The sequence below is a fragment of the Euleptes europaea genome, chromosome 13, assembly GCF_029931775.1.
Source record: "Euleptes europaea isolate rEulEur1 chromosome 13, rEulEur1.hap1, whole genome shotgun sequence".
Classification (NCBI taxonomy): Eukaryota; Metazoa; Chordata; class Lepidosauria; order Squamata; family Sphaerodactylidae; genus Euleptes; species Euleptes europaea.
The window spans coordinates 50,780,815-50,800,260 of NC_079324.1; the positions used below are offsets into that span (position 1 = coordinate 50,780,815).

At 47.8% G+C, this 19,446-nt stretch overlaps 3 protein-coding genes across 3 annotated transcripts; all 3 read left to right on the forward strand.

Annotated features, from left to right (window-relative positions):
* Window positions 1-507: 507 nt before the first annotated feature.
* Window positions 508-1,353, forward strand: LOC130485927 (testis-specific serine/threonine-protein kinase 2-like). Its single transcript, XM_056859067.1, has one exon. It carries the CDS (start codon window positions 508-510, stop codon window positions 1,351-1,353), a length of 846 nt encoding a protein of 281 aa, XP_056715045.1.
* Window positions 1,354-7,248: 5,895 nt separating this feature from the next.
* Window positions 7,249-8,256, forward strand: LOC130486294 (testis-specific serine/threonine-protein kinase 1-like). The gene has a single exon (XM_056859547.1). The coding sequence runs from the start codon at window positions 7,249-7,251 to the stop codon at window positions 8,254-8,256; it is 1,008 nt and encodes a 335-aa protein (XP_056715525.1).
* Window positions 8,257-14,798: 6,542 nt separating this feature from the next.
* Window positions 14,799-15,839, forward strand: LOC130485928 (testis-specific serine/threonine-protein kinase 1-like). Its single transcript, XM_056859068.1, has one exon. The coding sequence runs from the start codon at window positions 14,799-14,801 to the stop codon at window positions 15,837-15,839; it is 1,041 nt and encodes a 346-aa protein (XP_056715046.1).
* Window positions 15,840-19,446: the final 3,607 nt, after the last annotated feature.

Genomic DNA, 19,446 nt, shown 5'->3' on the forward strand with positions numbered 1-19,446 from the left:
CCAACCTTGAGCCGGCTACCTGAAACCGACTTCCGTCGGGATCGAACTCAGGTCGGGAGCAGAGCTTTAGACTGCAGGACTGCAGCTTATCACTCTGCGCCATGGGGCTCCTTGGACTTTCGATACCCCTGTGGGTTACAATAGACAATACTCACTGTGATAGAGCAAGGGTCTGATACACTATAGAACAGCTTTGTGTGTGTATATAAGGGAGAAAGCAAGCTTGTGATCTTTGGTGTAAGAATAGGGAAAATGCAAACAGGCCCCTCTTCTCCTCTGTGATGAGCCTGAATAATAGCCGGCCCTTTCATCAAGTCCCCGAATCACATGATGAGTGACAGTGTTGCCTTATGACCTCACATGTTGACATCAGCTCCTGAAAACACACAGCCAGGAGGCCTGGCAGCAGAAGTCTCCAGATGCCTGAGATGATTGTCACACACCCCCAAAGGAATGTGGCACTAGACCACATTCAGATGGGAGGTTGGCGTTCCCATCCTTTGCATCATGGACGATGCAGCTGTGCTTAAGAGGAAAGGGTACGTCTTGGTGGGCAGCTTGGGTGAGAGTTCCTTCGCCAAAGTAAAGTCTGCCTACTCAGAGCGTCTCAGATTCAACGTGGCGGTGAAAATTACAGACAGAAGGAAAGTCCCCGATGAGTTCTTGGAAAAATTTCTCCCCAGGGAGCTGGATATCTTGTCAACGGTGAACCACAGTTCGATCATAAAGATCTACGAGATCTTTGAGACGTCTGGAAAAGTCTACATTGTGATGGAACTCTGCGTGCAAGGGGACCTGTTGGAGTTCATCAAGAGCAACCGAGGGTTGCCCGAGGAAGTCGCCCGCAGGATGTTCCGCCAACTGTGTTCCGCCATTAAGTACTGCCATGATTTAGACGTGGTGCACAGGGATCTGAAATGCGACAATGTCCTTCTGGACAAAGACATGAATATCAAGCTGTCGGATTTTGGCTTTTGCAAACGATGCTTTCGGGACGGGGACGGGAAAATCATCCCCAGCCAGACTTTCTGTGGCTCGGCGGCGTACGCGGCTCCAGAAGTGATCCAGGGCATCCCTTACCACCCCAAGGTTTACGACATGTGGAGCCTGGGGGTCATCCTCTACGTCATGGTTTCCGGATACATGCCCTACGACGACTCCAACGTGAAGAGGATGCTGCGACTGCAGAAGGAACACCGAGTACTCTTCCCGGAGTTTTTGACCATCGAATGCAAAGATCTTATTTTCCGCCTGCTGCAACCCGACGTCGCTCACCGGCTACGAATTGATGAAGTTTTGAATCATCCTTGGGTGCAGGGAAAGCGCCTGAAGTCACGCAGATTGTTTGAATAACCAGCTGATAAAAGAGCAAACATAGGATACATCAGGAGTTCGTGTTTCTTTACCCAGCGCAGTGAATGTGAGTTCATTTCCTACACTGTTCGCAGTAGGGTCCCATAAAAGTAACCTAAGTAGCTGTGAACTATTATGTGGGAGGGGAAATAGGTGGGAAGGGGTGTAGATTGGCCTGTAGAAGGTCACAGGCTCAGTCTCTGCCATCTCTAGATCAGGGCCCCCCAACATGGTGCCCACATAGGGTTGCCAGGTCCCTCTTCACCACCGGCGGAAGGTTTTGGGAGTGGAGCTTGAGGAGGGCGGGGTTTGGGGAGGAAAGGGACTTCAATGCCATAGAGTCCAATTGCCATTTTCTCCAGGTGAACTGATCTCTATCGGCTGGAGATCATTTGTAATAGCAGGAGATCTCCAGCTAGTACCTGGAGGTTGGCAACCCTAGGCCTCCAGGCGCCATGGCACCCGTTGACCCCTTTGCCCGGCAAGTATTTTTAGAAAGTGGGTGGGGCCATGTGGAGCTCTTGCTCAGCAGGTGTTCCAATTGGCTGTGTAGATTAAAGCGACGTTGTTTCTGCTGCATCTGCCATCACTGCATTGGTCTGATTCCCTCTCACTCTTCTTTCCCAGTGTATTTTAGAAATTACCCCTCTTTTCCCCTGCACTTTGCCTTCTTCTGTGCGGTTGGCTCCACCTCCTGTGGCAGCCCTTTTGTGTTTGCACCCACCACCCTATGTCAGAATTCCAAAGGTGCCCACAGGCTCAAAAAGGCTGGGGATGCCTGCTCTAGATAAAGGATTCAAAGGGCTGGAGAACCCCTGCAGTGCATCTCCATTTCTAGTGCCTGACAGCTAGTAAAAAATGTCCAGCTAGATGGACCAATGCTCTGAGGTGACCTAAGACAGTTTCAATCGCCTCCGACCCTTAAATATCTGAGCGAGGAACCGCTTCCAAATCCTACCATCTAATTCTTGCTGCATGCCTAGGAGGAGGCCTTTTAGATTCCCGGGAAACGATTTGGAAGTTCAGGCCTATCTTCAGCATGTCAGGAAAACAGTGTGATAGGTTGAGTACAGCTGTCTTCAAGGTCCTTCAAAACTATTTTTTCCCAAACTCAGTGGAGAAGAAATGTCACCTCTACCAGGTAAGATTTAGCATCCTCCATCAGAGGCATGGAAATCCAGTTTTTCAGCTAAGAGGTGGATTTTCAAACGCGGGGCCTCCCAAGAGCTCTCCCCTACATTCGGCAGCTGAAATGTTTCCTTTCATTCTTAAGGACAGCCTCTCTACTCCTTGTTTATCGAAGCTTTGGTGTTTTACCCTGATGCAACATGATTTGTGCCACTGGAGAGGCCCGGCCCCTGTTTTGTATGCAATGTACATTCCATTGATCCTGTTCTCCTTGACTCAAGGGTATTGTAAAGGAAGGAAGAGGCAAGAGTTTTTACGTTTGCGCATTTTGTTTCATTTAACATTGTAGTGCCAGATTGACAGGCTTGGAACCAATTCCCAACTGAGATAGAACAAATGGGGAAACAGCGGGGTGCAATGAATCCTAAACTTAAAACGGTTGAGGCACAAAGCTTCCCCCCCCACTTTGAATTAAAACCGGTGACATATGTTATGCTTAAAGTGAAAATGCTTTTGTAGAGTGCAGAAGAGTAGTTGTAAATTGCTTTGCATCTAGGGGTGCCAGCTCCAGGTTGGGCAATACCTGGAGATTTTGGGGGCAGGGCCTAAGAAGGGTGGGGTTTGGGGAGGGGAGGGACCTCAATGCCATAGAGTTCAATTGCCAAAGTGGCCATGTTCTCCAGGTGAACTGTTCTCTATCGGCTAGAGATGAGTTGTAATAGCAGGAGATCTCTAGCTAGTACCTGGAGGTTGGCAGTAAATCAAATCTATTGGACTATGAACCTAATTGGAAAAAATTCCATAATGTATATAAATCCCCAAAAATATATTATTATTTACTACTAAGAAATGATCTTATGAGTAGCATTAACAGCATGCCAAATTACACCTGGATCCCTCAGTTAATATAACAAGCCTCGCAGGGCTCAGAACTAAGTAATATACGTAAACCAAAGTAAACTTACTTCAAAGTAAACTTATTCAATACTATAATATATGAAGTATAAGAAGTCAAACTGCTGTAAAAGGAGTAGCATTAACAGCATGCCAAATTACATCTGGATCCCTCAGTGAGTACAGCATGTCTGGTTCTATGGCCAGGGATCGACATGCTTTGATCAACTTACACATGGCTGTTTTATACTGTGTCGGACCTCTGGTTCATCTAAGCCAACAGTATCATAGAATCATAGAGTTGGGAAGGGACCACCAGGGTCATCTAGTCCAACCCCCTGCACAATGAAGGAATTTCACAACTACCTCCCCCACACACTCCCATTGACCAGAAGATGGCCAAGATGCCCTCCCTCTCATCATCTGCCCAAGGTCACAGAATCAGCATTGCTGACAGATGGCCATCTAACCTCTTCTTAAAAACCTCCATGGAGGGAGAGCTTACCACCTCCTGAGGAAGCATGTTCCACTGAGGAACTGCTCTAACTGTTAGGAAATGCTTCCTAATGCCTAGACGGAAACTCTTTTAATTTCAACCCGTTGGTTCCGGTCCGACCTTCTGGGGCAACAGAAAACAACTCGGCACCCTCCTCTATATGACAGTGAGGATTTATCAGCCTCTATATAACATCCTCTATATCTACTGGGACTGCATGGGAACAGGCCTTATAAACTCCTGAGAATAAATTTCAGAGGTTTAGCATGTCAGGAAAATGGTGAGATTAGGTTATGTCTAGCTGTGCTCAAGGACCATCGGAACTGTCTTTCCAAAACTCAGTAGAGAAGAAGTGTCTCCCCTCTACAGGGTGAAAAGGGTCTTTACTAGCACTTGCCATCTGTGATCTTTTAACTGGAGATAATACTAGGGAGTAGAGCCCCATGATGCAGAGTGGTAAGCTGCAGTACTACAGTCAGAGCTCTGCTCATGAGCTAAGTTCGATCCCAACAGAAGTTGGTTTCAGGTAGCTGGCTCAAGGTTGACTTAGCCTTCCATCCTTCCAAGGTCAGTAAAATGAGTACCCAGCTTGCCAGGGTAAAGTGGGGTAAAGTGTAGACGACTGGGGAAGGCAATGGTAAACCACCCCATAAAGATAGTCTTCCTAGTAAACGTTGTGATGTGACGTCACCCCCATGGGTCAGTAATGACCTGGTGCTTGCACAGGGGACTCCCTTTACTTTTAATACCAGGGCTGAACCAGAGACTTTCCACATGCAAAGCACGTGCCTTACCACTGAACTACAGGCTTTCTTGACTTCTGTCTGTATGCACAGCCTGTTGACTGTACACAGACTGGCATTAGTATTGAAAACAGAAAAGTCTTTAGACCGCATTGGCTAATCAAATGCTGACTTCCACCCTGAGGCTCAGCAATGAGCTTAATAGAGTATTACTCCAGGTACCTGCAGGTACTGCAGCCTTCTGAATTGGTGGTGAAAAGTGCCCTCAATCTGCAGCTGATTTATGTTGACCCCTCATGGGGTTTTCAAGGCAAGAGACGAACAGGGGTGATTTACCATGGCTTCCTTCTGTGTAGTGACCTTGGACTTCCTTGGTGGTCTCCCATCCAACTGCTAACCAGGGCCGACCCTGCTTAGCTTCCAAGATATGCTAAGATCGAGCCAGCCTGGGCCATCCAGGTCAGGGCTGTGTATCTGTTAGCAAAAAAACCCCAAAAAACTAGGATTTGAAAAAGCTAGGATTTGACATTCAAAACCATCCTTTCTGGGAGAAACTCCTGGCTGATTAGTTTTAGGCAAGGATCGATTCACAGCTCTGAATCTCAGACAAAAACAGCTTGAAACCTGCTTACCCACCTTGGTTCCCTCCTCCCGCCATCAATGTATTTGTATGACTCAATCTGTTCCGAGCTTGTTGACGGATTGTCCTAAAAGGTAGGGTTGCCAACCTCCAGGTGGTGGCTGGAGATCTCCTGCTATTACAACTGATCTCCAGGTGACAGAGATCAGTTCACCTGGAGAAAATGGCCACTTTGGAAGGTGGACTCTAACAGTGCATTCCTAAGGAGAGTTACTCCAGTCTAAGCCCACTGAAATGAATGGGCTTAGACTGGAGTAACTCTCCTTAGGAATGCACTGTATGGCATTGAAGTCCCTCCCCTCCTCAGACCCTGCCTTCATCAGGCTCCACCCCCAAAATCTCCAGGTATTTTCCTACCTGGAGCTTGCAACCCTACTAAAAGGACCTAGCTTGGCCTAAAATTTTAATGGTTGTGGATGTTCCCGAACTAGGCTTGCCAACCTCTAAGTGGGGCCTGGAAATCTCTCAGAATTACAACTGACCTCCAGACTACAGAGGTCAATTGCCCTGCAGAAAATGGCTGCTTTGGAGGCTGGACTGTATGGAACAGTACCTTGCTGAGGTCACTTCCCTCCAGGAATTTCCTAACCGGAGTCAGCAACCCTCTCCTGAACAGGTAATTCCCCCTCTGGGATAGGATGTGGGAGAAAGACTTGGCCATTTTCCCACGAAGAACCAGCAGGTTGCTCTCTGGAAGAGGCTGAGGCCAAGGTCACATCATGTGGTGGATCCATGATCACGTCACCAGTCACTTTAACATTAACAAGCAGCAGTGGAAGATGAACTAACTTAAATCAAGGCCGTGGTGCTTGGACAGGTCTTTAAAAACCCTTTCTTCCCACAGTTTCCCCATCAGTGTCCCCCCAATTGCCATTAGCACCTAGATTCTTGCTGTGAGAATAGCAGTGCTTACAGATATATAACAGAGTCTCTGTTTTCAATCTGTGAATTGCTGGAAAGGGCGGAGGAAATATTTTTGTGAAGCATCCTGGAAACATAGGTCGAAAGGTTGTCCTCATGCAAATCAGGCTTCCCATCATGTCTCTGTCAGGCCTTTGCTCCAATGACAGGCCCTTTGCAATGAACTCTGGCCCTCGCTTCACTGTCAGGCCTTTTGCTACGTTTGAATTGAAGTCTGGTAATTGCTTTCCTGCCTCGCCCTTCCCACTGCACTCCCCTGCCCTCCACGAAATGCTGCTCCTGGGGAATAGGGGAACCCAAAGAATGATATGGGGGGTCCACATCGGGAAGGGGATCGAAACTGCCTATTTCATATGGATCCAACCCTTTGGTTCAGTTTTAAAATAAGCCCTACCACATAGTAAGAAACAGCTCCACTTATATTCGACATTTGAAGGAGATCTTGTTCCTAGCAAGAAGCATTGAAAGAGGACAATAAGTTGTGTGTGTGGTGTGTTTGCGTTGTATTTGTGTTTCAAAAACAACAAAATATTTTTTAAAAAATAAAAATAAGCCCTACCACACAGACGAGACACATAATTCTGGCAGTAAGATGTCAAAGTTAGCCCACAGTCAAACAATGCCCTTTAACATGCAACATCTATTTTGAGTAAGGATTTGTCTGCAGAAATTGGGTTTCCATGACACACCTGTGATTATAGTTTGAAAGACAACAGAGCAAAGACGTTTGCTTTGCCTCCTATATATGCCTATATTTTGTATGTCATATAAGAGAACAGAACAGCCCCTTTAAAGACTCGCCAAGATAATTGGGCCTCACTTTGAGATGAAGCTCAGGGATGTGCTCTCGCTATCCTTTCTCTGTCGAAATGAATTGGTTTTGGCATAAGCCATATAGCAGACTACCCTAACAACTGCTTTCCTTTGTGACATCACAAAAGAGTGTTCAGACTTCTATAGCATCCAGCCTGCGAAAGTCAGGCCATCTCAGATGGCCATCCTGGAATCCACACCCATGAGGGGCTAAGGCGCAGACAACTTGGACGTATCGGTCATCATCTACATCAAGTAATATGGATGATGCTGAAGTTCTTAAAAGGAGAGGCTACATCATGGGAATCAATCTCGGAGAAGGGTCATACGCTAAAGTGAAATCCGCCTACTCAGATCGGCTGAAATGCAATGTCGCGGTAAAGATAATTGACAAGAACAAAGCTCCACGGGACTTCCTGGAAAGGTTTCTTCCGAGAGAAATCGAAATGTTGGCCAGAGTGAAGCACTACGCCATCATCAAAACCTACGAGATCTTCGAGACATCGGACGGTAAAGTCTACATTGTGACCGAGCTTGGCGTACAAGGAGACTTGCTGGAGTTCATCAAGAGAAAAGGAGCCATCCCAGAGGATGTGGCTCGGAGGATGTTCCATCAGCTCTCCAGCGCTATCAGTTACTGCCATGAATTGGACATTGTCCATCGGGATTTGAAATGCGAGAACCTACTTCTGGACAAAGAATACAACATCAAGTTGACGGACTTTGGTTTCTCCAAACGGTTACATCGTGACGACGAAGGCAGAGTCGTCCTCAGCAAAACCTTCTGTGGGTCGGCGGCCTATGCAGCTCCAGAAGTGCTGCAAGGCATCCCGTACCAGCCCAAGGTGTATGACATATGGAGCTTGGGCGTTGTTCTCTTCATCATGGTCTGCGGCTCCATGCCCTACGATGACTCCAACATTAAAAAAATGCTCAAGTTGCAGAAAGAACACCGGGTGCACTTTCCCCGCTCCAAAGTGCTGTCGTCTGAGTGCAAAGACCTCATTTATCACATGCTGCAGCCTGATGTCACTCGCCGCTTGCGCATCGACGAGGTCTTAACGCATGTTTGGATGCAGGATCCCAAATCCGTCTCAGACACTATGCTTATGAAAGGAGGGGAATGCTCTTACAACCAGAATACGATCAGGGCAGCATTTGGGAAGGATTCGGGACCAGAGCCCTCTGAAAATGAAGAAGTTATCCAAGAGGAAAGGCACACAGAAATGGATAAACTCTCTGACCAGGTGAAAAGGACAGCGATTTGAAACGGCCAGCGATTCGGCAACACCCAAAGCAGAAGAGCTGTGGCTTTCTGTCAAACGAGGACCAATGACTATGCTGAAAATGTTTGGAAGGAAATCAGAGCTGGAAAAGCCCTTCTTCGTCATCAAGTCCTTTTTCAGTTCCCATCTTGGAAGCCATGTGAACTAGTAACATTCGGAAATCTTTGATTTGGTAATATGCCCCACACTGAAAGGACAGGGAGTCGAGTCTTTTTCAGTCTACTCTTTGGTTTGCTCTACACTCCAGGTTGGTATTATGCCAGCATAAGACACGTCCGTTTCTAAAACGCTTAAGAAACAGCTGCTGTAGCATCAAACGATGCAGAGAAGCTACAAACAGTCATCGTTCTGTTATATTATCCGCATCCAAGCCGGCAGCATCTGCCAGAAAAGGTACCATCGGTATGAACTCGTGTTTCTAAACAAGACAATACCAGTGACATGTTGGTTCAAGAAAATCCACATCCACTACAACAATTATTCAAGATTTAGGGGGGGTTGTTTTTAAAATATGTCCCCTACCCAAAACCTTCTGAAACGAGAACTATAATTCTAAAAGCAAACTAATAAATAAAAGCTAGATGGGGAAAAAACCAGCAGGGTTTGGTTTAGGATGGTTGCAATGAAATGAACTCATAGGGAGGTTGGAAGATCACTTCTCCATTAGAGCCGCATGTTCACAATTTTGTTTATGTAACCTACCATTTGAAAACTGTCTCCCAACCAGCGTTGACATCTGGGATAAGCACAGTGGGGGCATGGGGGACATCTGCCGAGGCCCACAGCACGAAGGAACCCTGCCTGGCAAACAGAGAAGTTTAGTCATCTGCTTCCTCCAGGAAATAGGAGATTACCCCCAGAGGCCACTGTGAAGACACAGGGGTCTCTGGGATGATTTCCTATTTCCTGAGAAGAGAGAGGTGCGAAGGTTGTGACCCTCTCCTTCTACATGACATTCCCACCAGGAAATGGGAGACTGCGGTGTCATAGGGCACTCTCGGTAGGCTGACCATACGTACCGTTGTGAACGGGACTGTCCCATTTTTATCATATTTCCCGCCCATCCCGTCTTTTTAACTAAAATGTCAATTTGGTCCCATTTTGTACCTCATTACACTTCCAACATTTGTTTCCTTCAGTTCTGACGTTTAAGCTGCATGCAGGCATGGCTGGGTAAATTCTCATAGAAAAAGTCCTCCGACCAGTTATGTTACCATTACATAACCCGTGTCCCGTTTTCGCCATCCCAATGTCCCGTTTTTGTCTCAAGGAAATGTGGTCAGCCTATCTCTGGGACAACCTCTCATTTCCTTAGGGGAAGGATGCCAAGGAGAAGGCCACAAGAGAGCCGCACTTGCACAAGAGAACGGTGCTCCGATGCCTCTCCCAGATACCTCTCCCGCCAGAAAATTGGAGATTGGCGCTAGGGTTGCCAACCTCCAGGTAGTGCAAAGAACAAAACTATATACATACACACATAATACATGACACCACAAATCCTATAACATACAATCGTAAACATAGGGCAACATCCATACATTTTCCCTCGGATGGGGTTTTCTGTTCCATTGTGTTTAATTATAGTGCCTTTCCGGCTGCTATACGTTGGATCTATGAACTTTTCATTGAACTTTTCATTGAACTTTATAATGATTTCTGTCCTTGTGGTGTTCATATTGACACACTGAGTTTGGGTTATGGACGTTGCCTTATGTTTAGGATTGTAGGTTATAGGATTTGTGGTGTCATATATTATGTGTGTATGTATATAGTTCTTTGCATTACAGTATATTAGTATAATTGCAGATTGAGCCTCCGTGCTGCTTCTTTGTATTTAGCACTGCATTTGCAGCACGGAATAGTTTTGTTTTTTATTAACCTCCAGGTAGTGGCAGGAGATCTGCTATTACAGCTCATCTCCAGCCGATAGAGATCAGTTCACCTGGAGAAAATGGCTGCTTTGGCAATTGGACTCTATGGCATTGAAGTCCCTCCCCTCCCCAAAACCCGCCCTCCTCAGGCTCCGCCCCAGAAACCTCCTGCCAGTGGCAAAGAGGGACCTGGCAAACCTAATTAGCCCAGAGAATCCTAACACATCATTGGGACATCTGTAGCAATCTCAGATTTCCTGGTTGGCAAAACAAAAGAGAGCAGAGCACCGTTCTCTGACTCCCTTTTAGCCCTGCTGCAGAGAGATGCACATATGTGGAATGGGCAGATTGAACAGAGGAGGATGAGGCAAGGAGCCATGTTTAGTCCAAAGAGACATTGGAGGGCATTTTGCCCAGAGCCTCCCGAAACCTGGATCTGACCCTGCTCCCAACAGCCACTCTCGGATGAAAAATCTCCATCACCCAGTTCACATGCATCTGCCATAGATTGAGTCAGACCACTGGTCTATCGAGGTCAATATGGCCTGTTCTGCAGCAGTTCTTCAGGCAGAGGTCTTGCAAATCATTTACTAGCTGATTCTCTGAACTGGGGATGGGACTGAACCTGGGACTTTCTGCATACAAAAAGCAGATGCTCTACCACTGAGCCACAGCCCTACCCCATAATTTGTCTCTCTGTCTCTGGTACTCCTTCCCCATGTCTCTGGTACTCCACCCCAAAAAGTATTTCCCAACCCAGAGCTGTCAGCCCTACCAGCACCACATCCCCACTGAGCTCCCTCCCTTCTCCAAACTCTGCCCTGCCCAGGCACTGCTTCCAAATCTTCAGGAATTTCCCAAGCCAGATTTTGCAACCGGGGTGGTGGTGGCTGCAGTGGCTGCAATTGGAGGTGGGGGGGATAAAGCCACAACATGTAGGGAAGTGGTTGTGATGGGGGGGGGGGAAGAGCCACAACTGGAGGGGGGCAGCTGTGATTGGCAGGGTGAGAGAAGAGTCACAATTGGGGAAGAGCCACAATTTGGGAGGAAGGCAGTTGTGGTTAGGAGGGGAGAGAACAGCCACACTTCTGCTATTACAGTTGTAACAGCAGGAGAACTCCAGCTACTACCTGGAGGTTGGCAACCCTATTGGAGGGGGAAAGGTGGCTGTGCTTGGTGGAAGGAGAGGGGAGCGATGATAGAGGCATGTCCTTAGGGCCGGCAACCTCCAGGTGGTGGCTGGAGATCTCCCGCTATTACAAGTGATCTCCAGGCAATAGAAATCAGTTCCCCTGGAGAAAATGGCTGCTTTTGGTAATCGGACTCTGTGGCGTTGAAGTCCCTCCCCTCTCCAAACCCCACCCACCTCAGAATACACCCCCAAATCTTCAGGTATTTCCCAACCTGGAGCTGGCAACCCTACATACCCTGTAACCTGGAGCTCTTAAAAACTTGTCACTAGCTGGAGCTGTTGGTTGCCTTTCATTTATTTCTGCTCATCTCTCTGCTTAGCAGCTAATTTTCCTGGTTCCTCCCTCCTCCAGCCTCCAGGGAATATTAGCCAGCAGAGAGATAAGGGGAGCTTAAACAGCAAAGAATAGCTGCCAGTAGTGTTTTTCTGCACTTGCCTGAGATCCCAGCCTCTTTTTCTGCCCACCACCGGGCACAGCATGGCAATACCTGGCTACTTTTTGCGTGGTGAATGTCACATGTAACCCAGCTTATTGTCACCTTTCTGGGGGTGTTGGTTGTTGGCTAGTGGGACTCATTTTACGCTTGACCATTTCACTTGTGTGGAGACACATGGTCCACTTCGAAACGTCCACATAGTAGGTGGCTGGCAGGTCCCACACAGACTGTTTGCATTAATGCAAAGCTCCTGTATATTCCTTGGCACTCTTTCAAGAGCCTTGGCAGATCCATGCTGTGTAAATCACTTCGTTCTTAAAAAGAGATATTGGCACTAGGGAAAGGTATTGGCATCGATCCAGAACAAGGCTGATGTCTTGAGGCGCTGGGACGCACGTTTCTCACACACATGAACACAGACCCTTCTTAATGGAAGGCAGAAGAAAAGCGCAGAACGCTGGGAATGATACCATCCTCCTGCCGGTGAAAATTGCATGGGTGATGTCCATCTGCCACACTTTTGGCTGGCCACCATCTCCTCAAAGCCACAGCTTGCTTCAGCAAAGCCAGTCTCCACAACTTGACCTGAAGCGCATTCACGCAACCATGAGGGTTGCCAACCTCCAAGTGGTGGCTGGTGATCTCCTGGGATTACAGCGGATCTTCGGGTGACAGAGATCAGTTCGCCTGGAGAAAATGGCCACTTTGGAAAGTGGACTCTTGGCACTGAAGTCCCTCCCCTCCCCAAACCCTGCCCTCCTCAGGATCCTCCCCCAAATTCTCCAGGTATTTCCCAACCCTGAGCTGGCAACCCTAACAGCCATTCTGTTATGATCAGATGGAGGTTGAAGCCATTTGCTTGTCCAAGGGAACCAACCTGATACCGAGTTTCATTACAGATCTCTGTGTTATCGTCCACTGGCAATGGATCTCTACGATCAGACAGAGCTCTTCCCTGGTAATCTGGGGTGCTTTAATCTGAAATTGTTGGTCCCCCCAGCACCTTCCCCATGGAAGTACAGGCACCAGTACAGACTGCTGTTACAGACCTGAAGGTACAGCCTCTCTATTTACCAGTGCAGAGCTTGCCTGCTATTTGAATCCTGGACTTCTTCCAACATAAACAAGAATTATACCACTAACTAGACCAAGAAGCCAGACAAATGCTTCATCATGAAATCTTTGCTGCTGAAGCCCAATTCACAACTTTTGTCAGTTTTTTCTCCACAAAAAGACTCAGCACAAGTCATTTCCAGACATACCTAAATGACTGGATAAATTTGTTTTTTTGGAGTGGGTTGAAGCATACTGGAGACCAGTAAGGAAGAGGTGTAGCCTCCTCCTCAGGCTTCATGGGTTAAATCCCCAAATCTCAGGGAACTGCCCAAACTGTTGAATGTCTGACAGGGCCACCAAAGGATCTCATACCCCAGAAACGTGCCCAGAAAGCCAAGGTTAAATATAATGGAGGGAAGCAATTAATCCAAATAAGTACCCCACAGTGCCCCAAAAGGCTAACATCAAATCAGGGAATACAGTTTCACCTAGTGAAACCAAGTGGAGATCATAGGGTTAAATCCTCTTTCGCTTCCTGGCACAGCCCTATGGCATACTGAGGCTGCTTGAATCTGCAATTTGCATTTTAAAAGATGGATGGAAGCCTGATCCTCCTCACATCAAGTGTTACCCCCAATACTCTAACCACAACACTACTTTCCCAGTGTATATTACTGCTTCCTTATCAGCTTCTCGGGCACAATTCAGAGAGCTAATTTCAAGCCCTAAACAGATTGAAGAAGAAGAAAAGTTGGTTTTTATATGCCGACTTTCTCTACCACTTAAGGGAGACTCAAACCGGCTTACAATCACCTTCCCTTCCCCTCCCCACAACAGGGAGGTAGGTGGGGCTGAGAGAGCTCTAACAGAGCTGTAACTTGCCCAAGGTCACCCAGCTGGCTTCATGTGTAGGAGTGGGGAAACAAATCCAGTTCACCAGATTAGCCTCTGCCGCTCATGTGGAGGAGTGGGGAATCAAACCCGGTTCTCCAGATCAGACTCCGCTGCTCCAAACCACTGCTCTTAACCACTACACAACGCTGGTCACCTCAGACCTAAGTAGCTACCTCCCTTTTCACTATCAACACACAGTCTCCCACCAAAGGACCAGTCCCTTCCCAGCCAACATCCTCTGAAATCTCATACTAGGGCCAAAGGAACACAAAGATGCACTACTCAGCATGTCTACAGTAAAAAGTTCATGTCTTATGTGCACACTCTGACCACCAGTGGAGCAGTGTGCATCTCTATATTTTGACTGTCAAGGGATTCTTTCCCTCTAATTTAGCTCACTGAATGCTCTTTTATTATTATTAGAAAGTGAGGGAGAAGAAGATTCAGGGCTCTACCAAAGTTTTTCTTGCTTAACTTAGCCATGTCCCATAGATGGAGCATCTAGTTTAATAAGCAATCCGAACATGAGCTTGAAAAGCCGATTCACTCTTTGAGTAATGCAGAGAGAAAATTCCTCATCCCAATAATTTGAGGGTTACCTGCAACTGATCTACCAGGCCAGAAAGAAAATACTGAACACCTCTGTAAATATATAAATATATTTTTAATCTGCAGGAATCAAAAGATGGTTTCTGGATAGGGCATCTATGAAAATGTTTTCTCCTGCCATTGCAGGGATCAAAACAAGAGCTAAAATTGGATTTTAACCCATAATATTCTAGTACCAAACATTATTTCTCTTGTAAGAGGGTGAGCTAGAATGTTATTACCTCTGGCTTCTAGTTGCTTTATATTAGGTCTGAACAAAGCAAGGAAATTCACTAACTACTCTCAACTCAGCTTTATGACATCACATGGACACATGATCCATTAAACAATGCTCAAAGTTCTACAGCATCCAGCTTCCAAGAAATAGGCCATCCCCAGATGACCACTATGGAATACACATGAATTGGCTGTACGCATACGTAAACAATGTGACCAGATTTACCTCAACGCCTGCCCTATATCACCATGGATGATGCCGCAGTGCTCAAAAAAAGAGGCTACATCATGGGAGGAAATTTAGGAGAAGGGTCTTACGCAAAGGTGAAATCGGCCTACTCGGAACGCCTGAAATTTGATGTAGCAGTAAAAATCATTGACCGGAAGAAAGCTCCTCACGACTTCTTGGAAAGATTTCTTCCAAGAGAAATCGATATCTTGGCCAAAGTGAATCACCGATCCATCATCAAAACCTACGAGATCTTTGAGACGTCCGACGGGAAAGTTTATATTGTGATGGAGCTCGGAATGCAAGGTGACTTGCTGGAATTCATCAAGACCAAAGGGGCGATGCCAGAAGAAATAGCCCGCAAGATGTTCCGTCAATTGTGCTCTGCTATTAGGTATTGCCATGATATGGACATTGTCCACCGGGACTTGAAATGCGAAAACCTCCTTCTGGACAAAGATTATCATATCAAGCTTTCAGATTTTGGCTTCTCCAAGCGTTTGGCTCGTGATGAAGATGGTAAAGTTATCCATAGCAAAACCTTCTGCGGTTCTGCTGCTTACGCAGCCCCCGAAGTGCTGCAAGGCATCCCCTATGACCCCAAAATTTATGATATATGGAGTCTCGGCGTGATTCTGTACATAATGGTCTGTGGCTCTATGCCTTACGATGACTCAAATATTAGAAAAATGCTCCGGCTTCAAAAGGAACACCGAGTGCATTTTCCCAAGTCCAAAAACCTGTCAACTGAATGCAAAGATCTTATTTATCGCATGCTGCAACCTGATGTGAGCCGGCGTCTGCGCATCGAAGAGGTTTTGATCCACATTTGGATGCAGACCTCCAAATCCAGAGGGCTTTCGACAACTTCTGTCGGAAGGAACGGAGAGTGCTCCCGGACGGTGTGCGTACTGAAGTCAGACCACAAAGCGGAACTGGATCAAAGCCACAAGTCTGAGGTCAAAACACCGGCGAAGTTGGAAGCAGTGGCAGAAGGCGAGGAAATGGACCAAGGAAATGTTGGCGAGGTAGTGACTCAGATGGAGAAAATAGAAATCTAAACGGCTCTAGACCAAAGGGTGCCCCCCTGACTCAATGGACGCCCAAGCAGTCAACCCAACAGAGATGGCATTTTAGGGGCAAAGAAGGGATTACAGAGGGGAGAGACTAAATTAGGCAAGTAGCAAAGGGTTTTCTTTGTAAACACTATTTTTTTAGTAATTCATTAAAGGCTTTTTTTAGATTGATAAATGTCACTGTGCTTGTTAACTAACTATGAACTCCATGAGCAACACTGTGGAGAAAGAGGGTTTTTTTAAAACCATCCTTATGTTGTGTGTACTCCTGAATGCAGCTGAGGTGCTTTCGAAACGTGAGCTGATCCACCTTAGAGGTAGGCTGAGAGGTCCTCCTTGAAACATCTTCCAGTCAAGTTTTTGTGCCCTGAACAATTCATCCCCTGCCAGTCACAGCAAAGGAGGGTCCTGTGTAGGCTAAGAGCTTACCATCCTTCCACTAAAGGGCTGGGCATCGAGGCCAAATTACACAAACTTTAACAAACAGTGGCTGCATTACCACCATTTCCGTAAGGCCTCCCTGCTCATAGAATCATAGAGTTGGAAGGGACCACAAGGGTCATCTAGTCCAACCCCCTGCCCAATGCAGGAAATTAACAACTACCTCCCCCCCCCACATCCCCAGTGACCCCAACCCTCCCCCCACCATGCAGGATCCCACAATCAAAGCGCTCCCGACAGATGGCCATCCAGCCTCTGCTTAAAGACCTCCAAAGACGGGGACTCTACCACCCTCCGAGGCAGTGCATTCCACCATAGAACAGCTTTCACTGTCAGGAAGTTCTTCCTAATGTTTAGGTGGAATCGCTTTTCTATTAGTGTAAATCCATTACTCCGTGTCCTAGTCTCTGGAGCAACAGAGAACAAGCTAGTTCCCTCATCAACATGACATCCCTTCAAATATTTAAACATGGCTATCATATCTCCCCTCAACCTTCTCTTCTCCAAACTAAACAAACCCAACTCCCTAAGTCTCTCCTCATAGGACATGGATTCCAGACCTTTGACCATTCTGGTCGCCCTCCTCTGGACACGCTCCAACTTGTCAACATCCTTCTTAAATTGTGGAGCCCAAAACTGGACACAGTATTCCAAGTGAGGTCTGACCAATGCAGAATACAGTGGTAGTATTACTTCCCTTGATCTAGACACAATACTCCTATTGATGCAGCAGTCCATGCTCGTGTCTCTAAGCCAGGGTAAGTACTAGCTGCCTGGATTCAATTTAGATTCAGGTTATATAATCAGCAGCCAATGTGTTGTTTGCAGCCTGCCCTATACCAAGATCTCATACATCTACCACAATATACTGCATCCCACATGCGTTTAAGGGTTAGGGGCGCAGGCATGTGACACAGCAAGCTCGCTGAAGATGAGCAAGTTTGGCTCAGGTCAGATGGGAGACCTCTTGGGCACCTCACATATGTCATTTAAATTCCATAATGCAGGAAAGAGGAAGTTTCAATATAATAAAATAATCACCTGCAGCAAAACATTCTCTATTCTGTTTGGCTTAAGCTGCATTTCAGCTTTAACTATCAATAACAATGATAAGTGAGCTGCTATCCTTGAGACATACCCTCTATGAATGTGAAAAGTTTTCTACTGGCTCAGGACAAAGTTTCACCTAATCCAGCATCCCCTTTTCCCAGTGTGTCAAGCCAGATGTTTCAGGAAGTGCACCAGTGGGACATTTAAAACAACAGCCCTTCATAAACATGTCATATCCTTTGTAAAAGTGATGCAGCGGTCATGGACCACATCTTATTAGCACAGAACTCTCTAATTTAGTTGTGCCTTGCATGAAGTACTTTCTTTTGGCTACCCTATATCCACTGCCAATCAATATCTTTGGGTTACTCCTGGCATTGTGGTGTGATGGGATCTCTCTAGATTCTCTTCCTCTAGACCAGGGGTCCCCCGCCCGCTTTGGTGCCTGTGGGAACCATGGCACACGCCAAATGTTTTGAAAGTGGGTGGGGCCATGTGGGGGCATTTCCCCAGTGTGGCTTCTGACTGGCTATGCAGATTTTTAGGAGCATTGCTTTGGCAGCAGCTGCTATCGCAACCCAAGGATCTTCACTGTGTGCCTGGAGGTAAGCTGTGGCAGACATTTTATTTTTTGGCAGCCGTTCTGTGGCTGCACCCACCACACTGGGTCAGAATTCCAAAGGTGCCCAAGGACTGAAAAAGGTTGGGGACCCCTGTTCTAGACCATGTGCAATTTTATATGCCTTCATTGCATCCCCCACCAGCCCAGCCCCTTAGAATTGTCAAAGCTTTAAAAAAAACAAAAAAGCCAAGCACCTCATAAGGTATCATAAGGAATCATAGAAACACAGAGTTGGAAGGGGCCATACGGGCCATCTAGTCCAACCCCCTGCTTAATGCATAATGTAGGATCAGCCTAGAGCTGTGCTGGCGAACCTATGGCACGCGTGCCAACACCGGCACATGTAGCCCTCTCTGCCAGCATGCACGGGTGGGCTCCAAAAGGCCTCCCCGGGTCTTCTGTGCCCCTCCCTCTCTCTCAGCTGAGCTGCGGCCGCGGCTCAGCTGTTCCTCACCCCTGCCTCTCTCAGCTGAGCTGCAGCCGCAGCTCAGCTGTTCCTCCTAGCTGCAGGCCTTTCCGGCTCTGCCCCGCCCATCTCCACCTCGGTGCCGCTCCATTGTAAATCTGGCGGCGTGGGAGGCGACTCCGGCACCGAGGCGCGCAAAGGTTGAGGAAGAGGAGGAGGAGAAGGGGGGGACGGGCAGAGCAGCTCTGACCAGCAGGGAGAGTAGCGAAAAAGTCGCCAGCCCCCTCCCCCCAGCCCCCCTCGCCGAATGCTCCCTGACTAAGCACTACGAAGGGCAGGTTGTAACTTTTTTTCTGCAGGGCGGCGGCAGGGAAGAGCGCCAACACAGCACCTTCCCCCCCACACCGTGCGTGCGTTGGTGCGTCAGCAGGGCTGAAGGCTTCCTGCCTTGCACGCACGCGGCTGGCTTCTTCCTCTTCCCCCCCTCTTGCCCCGCAACAGCTGACAGGTGGCGGGGAGGCCAGCAGCAACGAGGCCGGGCCTCCTCCTCCAGGCTCCAGCAGCAGCTCCTCCTCGCCGCCTTCCTCCTCCTCGTCCCCCTCAGGCGGCTCCCAAAAGTCCAGCTCCAGGCTGCAGCCGCCATCGTCCTCCTCCTCAGGTGCCTCTCCCCCTGCCGTTTTCGCCCGCCGCCTCCTCCTTCTCAGGGCACTCGCGGAGGGCCAGGCAGCCCCTCAACACCTGGGCGTCCGCCAGAGAAAGGCCTGCCGTCTCCCACCGTCCTCCCCCCTCTTCTTCCTTCCTCCCTTTCATCCTTTCTTCCCCAGCTCCTTCCTTCTCTTTCCCAGTTCCTTCCTTCCTCTTTCTTCCTGTCCCTCCCCCCACTCTTCCTTTCTTCCTCCCTTTCTTCCCCAGTTCCTTCCTTCTCTTTCCTATAAATAAATAAATAAGTGGGTTTTGGGTTGCAGTTTGGGCACTCGGTCTCTAAAAGGTTCGCCATCACTGGCCTAGAGCATCCTTGACAAGTGTTTGTCCAGCCTCTGCTTAAAGACAGCCAGTGAGGGGGAGCTCACCAC